A 15,554-nucleotide genomic window follows, 5' to 3' on the forward strand; every position below is an offset into this window, starting at 1 on the left:
CATTCTTTGTTTCATCTGTTTTAATGAAAGCAAGTGAAATAAAGAGTGTGAATAAATGTTAGAATAGTGTTTTTATTGAAAGTGGTCGCAAAGAATCAAATAACTCTGGAGATGTAAGTCGTTTAGACAAATTACAAAATTATTTTCATCTTCGGAACACAAATGAGGATATTTTAATGAAATCTGAGAGCTTTCTGTCCCTCCATTGACAGCTACGCAGCTACCACTTTGACGCTTCAAAAAGTTCATAAAGAAATCGTAAAACTAATCCATATGCATTGGCGGTTTAGTCCAAATGATGAACAGAATGAATTTAGGCTTTTATTCACATATAAACATTGATCAGCTAACATAAGCTCAACCGAACCTGCTTGACACGCGAGAACAAACCTCTTGGGGAAGTTCAAATGTGCTGCATAAAGGCCTGTTCACACCGGGACGAATTTCGCGCGCGATATTCGCCGACGTTTAACGCCTCGTGACTAAACAAAGGGCGCCAATGTGAGTGTGCACACCGGCGCGAAAAACGCCACGCGTAAAAGAGTAATTTTTAAAAAAACGACTCGGGTTCGTTATTTTGGTTTGACGCGCTGCGTCAAAAACTATCCGACCAATGAGATTGGCGCTTTTGTTCACGTGTCTGGAGCTTCTGAAGTTACAGCAAAACACAACTTGGGGGCGCTCAAACACAAAACGGTCTTGCCGAGCACACATACGTAACGGCAAAGAAGATATACACCAAGTAGCGTCTACACTGCCGGGAAGAAATAAGACAAGGAAGATGCAAGGCAAGATGATTGTAGAGCTGCTGGTCTCGTTGGTGTCGGAACATAAATAACTATATGACAAACGCGACAGCGTCTACAAAAATCTTGATAAAAGATAACTGTTATGGAGTGGTATTAAGCGCCATCTAATGTCAGGGAATGAATTTGCATGTTCACTCGGCTCATCGTCAGCGAAAATCGCTTGGGTGTGAACACAAAAAACGCGCTGAAAAACGCTGGTGAATAACGCGCGCCGATATTCGTCCCGGTGTGTAGGGCCCTTAAAGGGTTAGTTCACCCAAAAATGAAAATTCTGTCAGTAATTACTCACCCTCATGTTGTTCCAACCGCATAAGACCTTCGTTCATCTTCGGAACACAAATTAAGATATTTTTGATGAAATCTGAGCCATGTCTCACTCCTCCATAGGCTGCTATGTGACCGAAACTTGCTGGCCCAGAAAAGTTATTAAAAAGATCGTTAATATAGTCCAAGTAACTCCAGTGGCTCAATCTTAAGTATATCAAGCGACGAGAATACTTTTTGTGCGCAAAAACAAACAAAAATAACGACTTTATTCCACTTTTCATTTCCTTCTCTCTGGGCCTCGTAGTGTTTTTGCGCTGCGCGTCTGTGTTGCACGTCATCACGCATCACACACATGACCGGCGTCGGCCAATAGTGAGCCTACGTGGTGACGTGTAACACAGACGCGCTGCGCAAAAACACTACGCGAACCAACTAGAGGTCCAGAGAGAAGGAAATGAATAGTCGAATAAAGTCGTTATTTTTGTTTGTTTTTGCGCACAAAAAGTATTCTCGTCGCTTGATATACTTAAGATTGAGCTACTGGAGTCACTTGGACTATATTAACGATCTCTTTAATAACTTTTCTGGGCCAGCAAGTTTCGGTCACATAGCAGCCTATGGAGGAGTGAGACATGGCTCAGATTTCATCAAAAATACCTTAATTTGTGTTCCGAAGATGAACGAAGGTCTTACGCAGTTGGAACAACATGAGGGTGAGCAATTACTGACAGAATTTTCATTTTTGGATGAACTAACCCTTTAACACGACAATGAACCTCATTGGTTCTCCCATGTCAAGCGAACATGCTTGAGCTTCTGTTGATCAAAACTGATATGTAAACTGATGAATGTTTACGCAAATAAAAGCCTAAACTAAATTCAATCTGTTCATATAAAGTGATCGTGTAAATTTTGGACTAAAGTGCTCAATTAATATGGATTAGTTTTATGATCTCTAACTTTTTGAAGAGTCAAAGTGGTAGTTGTGTAGCTTTGGAGGGACAGAAAGCTCTCAGATTTCATCAAAAAGATCTTCATTTGTGTTCTGAAGATGAACAAGTCTTACAAATTTGGAACAACATGAGGGTGAGGGTAATTTATGACAGAATTAAACATTTTGGGTGCACCATCCCTTTAATTCAGAAGACATTTTTAAGTGGCCTCAATGTAAATTAATTTTGAAAAACTGGGCTAAACACCAGATTGCACCCATTTTCAATGACCACTGCACAACAAAGCATGTACAATATCTCAGATGCTCATTATGGCAGAGTAAGCATCAACGCAAGCTTGACGTTTGACAGACGAAAGACAGCGTGACTCTTCAGTTGAGGACATGCCCGGGTATTTCACTGACATCTGCAGTAAGAACTGAATTTTATATTCAGGAATGTCAGCCCGCGCACTCTGCTTTCCCTACTACAAGGATGTTATTATGTAGCTGCTGCTCACTCTGAAGACTGGATAAGGTCCAGCAAGAAGGAAGGAAAACAATGTCAAAGAGGGCCTTTTCCATAGGTTTACAGCATGGTGCCAATCAGAGAACTGGAGCTCTGTCAAAGAGACAGAAGCCAGAGCAGAACCGCATCAGAAGAGCATTCTGCTTCAAAAACCACACACAACTGAAGTCTGCCACACATTAATCTGGCACCACGCACATGGCTGTTGCACATTATGACGTCTTCATAGAAAACATCAATCCTTATAATCCAGAAAAACAGAAGAAGAAAAAAAGAAACAACTAATTGTGATTCATAAAGCGAGCTTAACTTCCCAAGCCAAGCATATTTAAACTTAAAGGATAATGAAGAAAAATAAGAGAACCGAGACAGCTAGATCATCATCATCATCTAGATATTAAAGAGACCATGATCATCTGCAATTTAAAAAAACTGAGTATAAGCAAACAACAGATAAAGTGTCAAGTAAAAGGATACAGTAAGCCAACAACAGAAACAATTTCAGCAAGTCCTGATTCCCTCACTTAAATGTCAATGCTGACCTCCAGTGGCACAATGAATTCACCCTGTCTTAAGAAAATTCTTATTTGGATTTAATAGGAAAATCTCTATGTATAAGTACAATACAATCAGATCTTTAAACAACTTTAAACAACAGTGAAACCTCACTGAATGTTCCAAAACAATGTGTTAGCCAATCACAAACGGAAACGGCCTATAATATTTTAAAAATACACTGACAGTGTTTTAAAAAAAAAAAAATACTAATAGTTCAACAGTGTTTTACACGATGCTTCCAACCTGTAGGGGGACAGAAAAGGAAAAGTGCTTTGGTGTTGTTTTAAGTTAAGTATTCACATTTTTTTTTAAGTCTATTATGCTCAGAAGCCTCATCATTTGATAGAAAACACAATATTAATATTACAGAAATATTTACAATTTAAATGTATACTGATATATATTTTAAAATGTAATTTATTCCTGTGATGAAGCTCAATTTTCAGCATCATTACTCCAGTCTGCAGTCACATGATCCATCAGAAATCATTCTAATATGCTGATTTGCTGCTCAAGAAAAAAATTCTTATTATCAATGTTAAAAACAGCTGTGTTGCTTAATATATTAATGTAAAATGTGCATTTAACAGCATTTATTTGAAATAGAAATCTTCAGCAACATTATACATGTCTTTGCTGCAACTCCTAATCAATTTAATGAATCCTGAATAAAGTATTGTTTAAAAAAAAAAAAAAAAAAAAAAAACGTATGATAACACTATAGTTTAGGTTGTAATTCTCCCTATTAACTAGTTGCTTATTAGCATAGGATATTGGCTGTTTATTAGTACTTATAAAGCACATATTAATTTCTTATTCTGCATGACCTACATCCCTAATATCATCATACCCAATACCTAATAGTAACAACTACCTTAATACCTATTAATAAGCAGTAATTAGGAGTTTTTCCTGGCAAAATGAAAGTTAATAGTTAGTTAATAGTGAGAACTGGACCCTAATCTAAAGTGTGACCAACCTGTTGAACCATAGTGAACATTCAGAAAAGAATCAGATTCATCTGTCAACAAGTATCACTCTTTTCAGAGGGCTAGATTCCAGCTATATTAACAGAAACTGAAGTCCAAAAATGGTGACAAACCATCTCTACAGTATTCTGCCCTGAAACATTATGATGACATTATAGTCTGGAGCCTTAAACGTAGCTTTTGTGAGAGTAATTGGACTGCCTTCCTCCTTCAGAGTTCAGAAACAGCCCAACAAAGAAGAGAGATTACGTCTAACATTTTCTTGAAGTTGCCCCTTTGACTTCACGGATTGCTCAGGTCATAAAACAAATATGAAGCTTGACATTTAGACTCAGCAAAGAAAGGACATAATATCTCACTACTCAGAAATGGAAAATTGCAGAAGCAGTGGGAGGTCCTCTATTGATGAGGTTAGACTCCAAAAGTGCAGTCTACCTGAAATGGTTGCTATGACAATAAGAAAGCAAGACAAAAAAAAAAAAAAAAAATCATGATTGTGTTCAATGTCAGTAGCCATTTTAAGATATGATAGAAAATTACTGTTCTCATGTGAAATAAGATGCATAACTATCTGAGTCATTCAAACATTTGGTACCCTTTCAGGAGCATCCAGTCAACTTATTAAATGTGCATGAATTCTTAACTTTCAGGCTAATCAGCACACAAATAACAATATCTTCCTTTCAAGATACTCCTGTGAAAATCAAATAACCCTACCCTACTATTCATGAGCAAAGACATTCCCCGAGTAGGATGCCAATAAAAATAAATGTGAGGAAGGTTGTTTGTGCCCCAGACATAAAATACTGAAGATGTACAATCTGTCAACTAACATTAATAAACAATATACAAAGTTTAACAGATCATTAGTAAAAATTGAAAAAAGTTGTCATTAATATTTGATTGATATAATTTAAAGGGGTCATCATGAACTGAGAAATCAAATTTTCCATATCATCACTATAATAATATCCTGAAAGTTTCAGAACTGAAAAGTCCAAAAACAGCTTTTACTGTTACCACCCAGCAAACGACTCATCCTGGCATGTGCCTATTTATGACATAATAGATAGGTAAAAAGACCGCGTCTGCAGAAGAAAATCAACACCTACTTTACCATTGCAACTTTGGCCCCGCCCACTGGCGTGTTGTGATGATGAGGAGATAAGAGCAATACAGGATGGACTACAGATAACATTACCTTTCAAAGAATCCTAATGCTAGTAATGTAGTTTTTAATCACAACAATGTGAATGTCTCAGTTGAGCATTATTTATTTGTATGCGGTAGTGCTGTGCGGTATACCGGTTCATACCAAATACCGGTTTTTATTTTTGTTATGATATGAATTTTTAATATACCGCAATAGCGGTGTATGTCGCTTTAACAATGATCGGAACGGGCCACGGCGTGATACTATTTGAGGGGTCGCTTTTCACTGTAAAGGGCCGTACACACGATATACACACACATATCGGCGCGCGTTATTCGCCAGCGTTTTTCAACGCGTTATTTGTGTTCACACCCAAGCGATTTTCGCTGACGATGAGCCGAGTGAACATGCAAATTCATTCCCTGACATTAGATGGCGCTTAATACCACTCCATAACAGTTCTCTTTTATCAAGATTTTAGTAGTCACTGTCCCGTTTGTCATATAGTTATTTATGTTCCGACACCAACGAGACCAGAAGCTCTACATTCATCTCGCCTTGCATCTTCCTCGTCTTATTTCTTCCCGGCAGTGTTTAGACGCTACTCGGCGTATATCTTCTTCGCCGTTACGTATGTGTGCTCGGCAAGACCGTTTTGTGTTTGAGCGCCCCCAAGTTGTGTTTTACTGTAACTTCAGAAGCTCCAGACACGTGAGCAAAAGCGGCAATCTCATTGGTCGGATAGTTTTTGACGTGGTGCGTCAAACCAAAAAAAACGAACCCGAGGCATTTTTTAAAAAAATTACGCTTTTACGCGTGGCGTTTTTCGCGTCGGTGTGCACACTCACATTGGCGCCCTTTGTTTAGTCACGAGGCGTTAAACGTCGGCGAATATCGCGCGCGAAATTCGTCCCGGTGTGAACAGGCCTTAACACCGTGGTGATGCACAGCTATATGTGTTACTAAGCGTGACGGTGAAGATGAATAGGTTAAACTATAATTGATAGCTGTCAAATTATATTGTTTCCCATACATTGGTTCACAATATCAACACAGCTTGTTGGAAAATGTATTTGTGGTTGGAATTGCCATCGTTGAATAAACAAGAGCACTGCACGTTTCAAAGTCAAAACGTGGCGCGGGTGTTTTTATATGAATGTATTTTTGAAGGGAACTGACTGTCTTTAGAAAAGTTTTGATGTTATTTTAATTTAATCTTTCTTTATCTTTCCTGATAAAGCAGTGGTTATGAGCGCTGCGCTGCTTTGTGTACAGCCGTTAACGGGGCAACCACTGTTTCTGACGCGCCTACATCGCCTCCTGCTGGCACCTCTTTCTAAACGGCATCATTTTATGCAAACCTGTGTTAATACTAGTATTTTTCTACAATATTCACTCATGACAGTAAAACAGGGCATTCTAAGTCAATCTACTGCAGTATTTCATATCTCAATCAGTAGAAAATGTGATTAACACCCAGTCATGTTTGAAAAAATAAAATACCGTCATACACCGTGAAACGGTATAATTTTGAAAAATACAGTGATATGGATTTTTGGTCATACCGCCCAGCACTAGTATGTGGTACATTTCACTGTGGAATTTCACTCTTTGGTAAATCAGTCGCAATTTTGGCGCAGGCTTTGCAAACAGACTTTGAAATGAATGTCATGCCAAATCTATCTCACACCACACTCTGCAAAAACCATCAGGCTTCTAAGACATCTGATTCTGTGAGCATGCACACTAAACAGCTTGAATGATGCATACAAAACATGCACACTAACTAACAGCTGTTCAGTTATAAAAGTATTATTGAAGTTTCAGAAGAGCTTCACTGTGGCGAGCAGGACGAGGTCGAGGGCCGTGGGAGGACGGCGCGAGATCGGTGGCGTAATTGTGATGAGCTACACCTGTGAGACGCACCGGTCTCGCATCTCTCACGGAGGAGCGGAGGCATAAAGGAGGAGCTACGACAGTGAAGAGCGAGAGAGGACAGGCCTGTGTTTTAGTTCATGTTTTGTTTCTGTTTGTGTTGCCAGCAGTCGTCCGTGAGGGGCTGCTGGCTTTTACTTTCATTTTTGTATTTGTGGATTTATTTATTAAAATATGTTGAATGTTCGCCGGTTCCCGCCTCCTTCTTCCCGTACCAACAAACCTCGTTACACTGGTGCCGAAACCCGGGAAGAGGGAGGGACACGCTGTCGGAGAGCCCTCGCTGCTGGGAGGAATCGCGGTGCTGAGGAGGTCGGGCAGCACGAGGGAGCGTCGGCCGCCGATTGCTGCCCGAGGCGATGGTGCTGGAGCGATGGAAGATCTGGTGGGACAGAGAGCTCGACACCGTGCTCCTGGATCGAGGAGGGGTGGCTGCCGTCAAGAGGGAGCGGAGGAGTCGCTCCCGTTCGCCGTGGGCCGGAGCCTGTTGCCGTCGGCCATGATGGGGGCGGAGCAGGGAACGGGAAACTCGCTGCCGGCTGCCCTCGAGAGGAGTCACTGCCGGCCGCCAGGAGGCGGAAGGGCGTCGAGCCGTCCCCCAACGAATGTCCAGTACCATCGCATGGCACCGCGAGTGACTCTCAGCTGGTTGAGGACCGAGCGGCAGTGTCCGGGAACCGGATCAAGAATTTTTTTTTTTCCTCTCTCCCCTCTCTCGTCTCTGTCGCTCCTCATGCTTCCGTCTCCTGTACTCTCGCCTCGTCTGTCCATACCCCCAGGAACCGCAGCCGCCGTGATCGGTCCCCCCGGGGAGGGGGGGAGGGGGAGTAGGCGCAGCCTCGGTGGTACCCCCCGGCCTGCGAGGGGCGATGGGGGTATGTGGCGAGCAGGACGAGGTCGAGGGCCGTGGGAGGACGGCGCGAGATCGGTGGCGTAATTGTGATGAGCTACACCTGTGAGACGCACCGGTCTCGCATCTCTCACGGAGGAGCGGAGGCATAAAGGAGGAGCGACGACAGTGAAGAGCGAGAGAGGACAGGCCTGTGTTTTAGTTCATGTTTTGTTTCTGTTTGTGTTGCCAGCAGTCGTCCGTGAGGGGCTGCTGGCTTTTACTTTCATTTTTGTATTTGTGGATTTATTTATTAAAATATGTTGAATGTTCGCCGGTTCCCGCCTCCTTCTTCCCGTACCAACAAACCTCGTTACATTCACATTCTGTCGAAATGTTTTCTGGTTTGTTATTTGGTTCCTTTCAACTGCAATGGCACTGTCTTTCAATAATATCAGTTACCATCATATCACAATGATTTGCTAAACTTCCAACAGAACTACTTCAATTTATCTTTCCTATGCACTTTGATTTTATTAAAGTTAATTTCATTGCACAAGCCAATGATGGACTATCATCAGATAATTGATGATATCATTTGTGACATGAATTTATTTTCGTTATTTATTTTTCTGCATTATTTAAAAAAAACTTGTGTATTTTGTTGTGGATGTCCCAATTGGGATACAGGATTTTACATTTTCAGAGTGTTTTTCAATCCAATGTTTGTGTTATATTTTGGTTTCAGTTGTAAATGTAACTGGTAGTGTACAATAGGCACTTAATATCTTGACATCTAAATTTTAATCGAAGGCACCTGAATCTAATCAAATAATAATTGTATCGCGGCATGTTGGGGTATCGGCAAATATCGTATCGCTGGCTAAGAGAATTGATGTCAGATTGTATCATGAAGAAACCGAAATCCGATTTACACCCCAAGTGTACAATAGTTTATTGAACTCATTCTTGGCATTTAAAGATTGTACATTCCATTGCCTTTTTGTTGTACACTTTGTGAAACCACATGAATGATTTTAATAAGTGTTTTGAATAAATACAGTGGGGATTTGATACACTGCCGATTTTGCAGGTTTTCCCACTTACAAAGCATGTAGAAGTCTGTAATTTTTATCATAGGTACTCTACAACTGTGAGTGACGGAATCTAAAACAAAAATCCAGAAAATCACATTGTATGATTTTTAAGTAATTCATTTGCATTTTATTGCATGACATAAGTATTTGATACATCAGAAAAGCAGAACTTAATATTTCGTACAGAAACCTTTGTTTGCAATTACAGAGATCATACGTTTCCTGTAGTTCTTGACCAGGTTTGCACACACTGCAGCAGGGATTCTGGCCCACTCCTCCATACAGACCTTCTCCAGATCCTTCAGGTTTCGGGGCTGTCGCTGGGCAATATGGACTTTCAGCTCCCTCCAAAGATTTTCTATTGGGTTCAGGTCTGGAGACTGGCTAGGTCACTCCAGGACCTTTAGATGCTTCTTACGGAGCCACTCCTTAGTTGCCCTGGCTGTGTGTTCCGGGTCGTTGTCATGCTGAAAGACCCAGTCACGACCCATCTTCAATGCTCTTACTGAGGGAAGGAGGTTGTTGGCCAAGATCTCGCGATACATGGCCCCATCCATCCTCCCCTCAATACTAGGGCTGAATGATTAATCGCAACAAAACTGCATTATTAATCTGCATTCATTTGCGATTATCTTATGCGCAGCTTGTCAGTGGAGTGCGGCTGATTGGTAGTAAATACTGCCCCATCTGAACGCCAGAGGGCGCTCTCACGCAAACACGATAAATATGCCCCGCCGCAGAAGTAAAATAATGCGCATCATTCCAGGAAATCGCTGTAGCTGAATAAACAGAAGATTGAAACGCTTTGATTAAACAAGACTTATAAATACACGACTGCCTTATTCTGTGTAAGAAGGCACATCATCTCACTGGAGGAGGAGCTCAACTGTCGTTATGAAGTGAGTTTGGAGTAAATGCATGTTATTAAATGTTGTCTGTTGTTGGACAAGAGGTTCATAAATGCTTCTCATGTTTTGGAAAGATGTTTGACACGTGTTGTTTTTTCAAATGCACGTTATAAGTGACTCAAACTCACAGTGCTTTGAGATGGAGCAGCGTTTACAGAGCTGTACATCAATGACAAACTGCGCATAAAAAAAAAAAAGTTTTTTTTCAAGATTTTAAAATCGCAATAAGCCATCTCGCTTTAAGTGCGATTACATGTAAAGTGCGATTAATCGTTCAGCCCTACTCAATACGGTGCAGTCGTCCTGTCCCCTTTGCAGAAAAGCATCCCCAAAGAATGATGTTTCCACCTCCATGCTTCACGGTTGGGATGGTGTTCTTGGGGTTGTACTCATCCTTCTTCCTCCAAACATGGCGAGTGGAGTTTAAACCAAAAAGTTCTATTTTTGTCTCATCAGACCACATGACCTTCTCCCATTCCTCCTCTGGATCATCCAGATGGTCATTGGCAAACTTCAGACGGGCCTGGACATGCGCTGGCTTGAGCAGGGGGACCTTGCGTGCGCTGCAGGATTTTAATCCATGACGGCGTAGTGTTACTAATGGTTTTCTTTGAGACTGTGGTCCCAGCTCTCTTCAGGTCATTGACCAGGTCCTGCTGTGTAGTTCTGGGCTGATTCCTCACCTTCCTCATGATCATTGATGCCCCACGAGGTGAGATCTTGCATGGTGCCCCGGCCCATACCGAGGAAGATTGACCGTCATCTTGAACTTCTTCCATTTTCTAATAAATGCGCCAACAGTTGTTGTCTTCTCACCAAGCTGCTTGCCTATTGTCCTGTAGCCCATCCCAGCCTTGTGCAGGTCTACAATTTTATCCCTGATATCCTTACACAGCTCTCTGGTCTTGGCCATTATGGAGAGGTTGGAGTCTGTTTGATTGAGTGTGTGGACAGGTGTCTTTTATACAGAGAACAAGTTCAAACAGGTGCAGTTAACACAGGTAATGAGTGGAGAACAGGAGGGCTTCTTAAAGAAAAACTAACAGGTCTGTGAGAGCCGGAATTCTTACTGGTTGTAAGGTGATCAAATACTTATGTCATGCAATAAAATGCAAATAAAATATTTAAAAATCATACAATGTGATTTTTTGGATTTTTGTTTAGATTCCGTCTCTCACAGTTGAAGTGTACCTATGATAAAAATTACAGACCTCTACATGCTTTGTAAGTAGGAAAACCTGCAAAATCGGCAGTGTATCAAATACTTGTTCTCCCTACTGTATATTCAGGGGCGTTTCCTCAGAGGAGACAAGGGAGGTACTAGCCACTTACATACAGTCTTTACCGGTAAAAACAAACAAAAATAACAACTTTATTCAACAATTTATTCTCTTCTGTGTCAGATATCCTATGCTATCCGCTTAGTAAACAGTATAGCGCAGGGCTATTCAATTGGCGGCCCGCCAATCATCTCCATCCGGCCCGACGGCACCAACCTCCCTCCTCTTTTCCTGGCGGTGTGGCTAATTTAGTTTGATACTCGCTCCGATTGACCTGAGAAATGTTTTACGTGCGAATATTTCAGCAGTTATTATATGTGTCCCGAATTTATGTCGACTGACCCAGCGATAGCCTACCAATCATTCGTGAATGAATCATTATTTTGGTTCGATTCTTTCTAAACGTGCTTGCATAACGGTCTAAGGCCCCGTCCACACTACTGCGTTTTCGTTTAAAAACGGAGACCTTTTGCTACGTTTGCACCTCCCGTCCACACTAAAACGGCAAAAACGGAGACCCAAAACAGAGAAGTTTAGAAACGCTGCCGACCCGTTTTCCGTTTTGAATCTCCGGAGGGCGTTTTATTGTGGACGGGTCAAAACGGAGGACTTTAGAAACGATGACGCAGAGGCTCACGCTCGGCTCTATGATTGGGTGTCATCAGTCATGGAGTACACAGGTAATATTCAGTAAACTTCACCCGCTGAATCAGTCTCTTACAGTAATAAACTGCCGCGTCTCAGGCACGGTAAACGCGTGCATGCTAGAAATAGAACCGACGCCTATTTTTCATGCGACACGTGTTGGAAGCGATTCCAGGCAAAATAGAATTGGAAAATATGTTTATATGTAATTTTGACACAAATACATATTAATAAATGACATTTTGATGTTTGAAAGCATTTTTTTACAGTCTATGTCTGAAAGTCTCTAGGTTTACACCGGCACGCGCATGCAGTGTTGGTGAATAGTCACGTGATCTGCGTTTTCAGTCGTTTTAATGTTGACTCACTGAGATCAATTCTAATACGCAGCTAAAACGCTGGTGTGGACGGAGATCGTATTCGTTTTAATTCTCCGTTTCTAAACTAAAACGCAGTAGTGTGGACGGGGCCTAAAACTATTCGGGTTCATTCGGACCGCTCCGTCACTGAATCATCTGAAGCGGTTTCTCGGTCAGGACAGTAACAACAAATAGCGCTGTTTTCAGTTGTTTCACTAGATGTTTCACCACAGCCCAGCATGGAGTTGCGTTTACTCCCGGTCACTATTATTAAACAGCATTGCGACAACCAGTGGGAAGCGTTTCAGTTCGACAGAAACCTAGTTAACTAGTATTAAATAGGATGAAACAGCCTCAACATTCCCAACAAGACTGATGAGGAAAGCAGGAGAAACATTGTGGCATGAACGAAATTAGAAGACTTTAAATCCCCTAATCAACCTTACAAACATTTACCATGAATGTACTGTAGTAGTTTACCATGGGTTGGGCAGAAATGTGCAATATTTATATTGAATACTATGTAGTAATAAATAAATAAATAAATAAATAAATAAATATATAGTATAATAGTAGATTTATATTGCATTAGATTTATTAGGTGGGTAGATGATATATAATTAATGTTTGTTATGAAATTATGTCAGTTTCTTTGTAAAGGTGCGTATAGGTTTTAACTTGTGTTTAGGCATTTTTTATACATGGGAGTGAGTAGCCTGTGGTTATCAAGTCTCACTGTCAGAATATTTTCATTTTAAGCATAACAATTATAAATAAAATAATTATTATTTCTCACCAACAGCTACGAGTTTGTATAATTAATCTATTAATCTAAATAGTTGTACACAGCTGTAAATTATCAAGTTTTTATTTATTATGGTTTTACATATCTGCATACTGTTGGGTACCACATTTCCAAGTAAATACCATACTGGTTTAGGGTTACTTTAACTTATTTATTGAAACTGTTATGTTTTAATAAATGCTAAACATAATGCGATTTGATAATCCGGCCCTCAAATGAAGCTAATTGAATAGCCCTGGTATAGCGCTTCCGAGTTCTACCCTAGAATGCCGGCTAATTATTGGCCGATGCGGTTCACGTGAGCACCACGACACATGCGTGTGAGACTCATGCAAGAGCTCGCCAATGGTGAGCCGGCATTCTGATGTAAATCCCAGAAGCACTGTACTGTGTTTACTGCAGGAATCGCATAGGAGATCTGACACAGAAGAGAAGAAATTATTGATTTTGTGTCTATTTGACAATTTGTGTTTGAGCAATAAGCAGCAGCAAAAAAAAATAATAATACTCAATTTAGTACTGAGAGGCGACTTTATGTGCGCGCAGTTTGGGTGTGTACACAAATGTGTAAAATTATGCCCAATACGTGCAATCTGACAGCGAAAATCAAGCTCTAACAGCAACAATATTCATGCGGAGCAAATGAAACGAGCGAGAAAGCGCAGTTGGTATCGTTTATCTAACCTGTGAAAAATGAGTATTGGAAGCGTTTCAGATATTTCAGTATCGATATGCATCGAAATATCTATACTTTTACAACACTACATTGCACTTAGTTTATTATTTCAGATGTCTTTTTAAAAGACTACAATTGAAAAAGTATATATTAGGCCTATATGAAATTCAACCCGCCAAAGTGGCTAGTAGGAGGGACTGCGTTACACGCCACTGCTGAAATCCAATTATATATTCATTCATTGACCAAGAAGCGTATTACAGAGGGGAAAAGGTGTTTATAAAAGATTTTGTGAGGGATTTAATAGATTATAATAATAATTTGATATAAAAAAAATATTCAGGGAAACAAATAAAAAAAAACACTGCAGAGTTTATGACATCACTAGAAGCATATGGCTACAAAATATGCATGTGTCATGGCTCATGCATCACATGACGTGAGCCCAGACTTACGGGATAATGGGAAAAAGGGGACCATTTAGAGGCTCAAGGCCTGCGGATGGTCCCTGGTGGACCCTGAGCATCCGGGCTGGTCACCTTCCTGTGATGTAAAGAGTCATCTCAGTCTGTCACACTACAAAACGATTACAGTTTTGCTAAAAATAGATGTACATGCAATGTCTGACACACCTACACCTAGATGATGATTCATCTCTTGCACTGTGCCAAAGTCCTTCAAAAGCCCTGGGGAAAAAAAAGTCTTTACAACACTGATACGCTCCATATGCAAAATAATGACAACATTTACAACTTCTGAGATACATTCAGAAATATACTGTATACGGGGTTGTGGACATTTTTCCATAGCCAGTTCACAATTCATCGCAACACACCTCAATATGGACGCGCAAGGAACTTGTTTTTCCAGCATTGCGTGGTGAGAATGGCAGCAACTGTCCCTTACATGATTCAGCATATATCTGACCACTTACTTTGACTTGCCATAAAGAAACAAACTGCTTAATGAATGATTACCTCTCAACTACATATCTCAGAACAGCATTAAATTAAATCTAGAACATGCAAGTCTCTGTGATGTACTAACGTTAGTGATGCAGTGAAGTGTCAGTCAAACATTTCAAAACAAACCAGTTAGCCAGTCCTGCTACATTTGTAGCTAAACTTGCTGCGTTTGTGGAAAACTACAACTATCCAGCTGGGAAACTTTTTTTTTTACATAAACGCAAGAACACATTTCAACTTATAAATATTCTACACTAACATATTGGACAATTTAAACTAAACATGATCAAAACAGCAGATGCTAGCTTAGCAAAAAAACTGAAGCTAACTTCCACAACAAACAGATTTACATATGTCGAACTACTGCATGTAAATATATATATATATATATGTGAGTAATTAAAACCATTTTATTAGAATTGCCTAGGATAATCTGAAAAATGACAAGTTTAATAAACCAATAAGAAGGGAGGGAAGGCTAACAAAACAAAGCGATATGTTAACGTTACATGCTTACAGTAATAAGCGACCACCGGTTCTCTTTTCTCGTGTTCCTGTGCTGTTCTTAAATGGTGCTGGATCGCTTTCAGCTGCGGTGGGAGAGCCATCATGAAGAGAAGTCACTGTTACAAACTTCTACAAGAGCCGAAAAATGGCTAAAAACAAAGATGACAAGCGCTCACGAAGGAGCTGCTTTCTTCCGCGTCTTCACGTGAACGCGCAACCACGCCTTTACTGACCTCAATAGGTGAGGAGGAGCAAATGACCCACACGAATCTGCGATTATTTTTATTCGGCGACTTAACGTTATATACAGAG

At 40.6% G+C, this 15,554-nt stretch overlaps 1 protein-coding gene across 3 annotated transcripts in view; it reads right to left on the reverse strand.

The window, feature by feature from the left end:
• The window catches only part of vta1 (vesicle (multivesicular body) trafficking 1), a 44,462-nt gene extending 28,943 nt beyond the window's left edge, over positions 1–15,519 (reverse strand). Inside the window, exons 1-3 of one of the 3 annotated variants that reach the window (XM_081379590.1) lie at positions 15,253–15,464; positions 14,403–14,456; positions 14,226–14,313 (exon numbers count right to left, since the gene is read on the reverse strand). In XM_081379590.1, the coding sequence (XP_081235716.1) occupies positions 14,226–14,250 (25 nt within the window). In that variant the 5' untranslated portion in view covers positions 14,251–14,313; positions 14,403–14,456; positions 15,253–15,464. Of the gene's footprint in view, positions 1–14,225; positions 14,314–14,402; positions 14,457–15,252 lie in introns of all 3 variants that reach the window. The other 2 variants (XM_081379591.1, XM_081379589.1) reach the window with 2 other exon arrangements.
• Between the last annotated feature and the right edge of the window lie 35 nt (positions 15,520–15,554).

Source organism: Scardinius erythrophthalmus (genome assembly GCF_964197995.2).
Source record: "Scardinius erythrophthalmus genome assembly, chromosome: 11".
Taxonomy (NCBI): Eukaryota; Metazoa; Chordata; class Actinopteri; order Cypriniformes; family Leuciscidae; genus Scardinius; species Scardinius erythrophthalmus.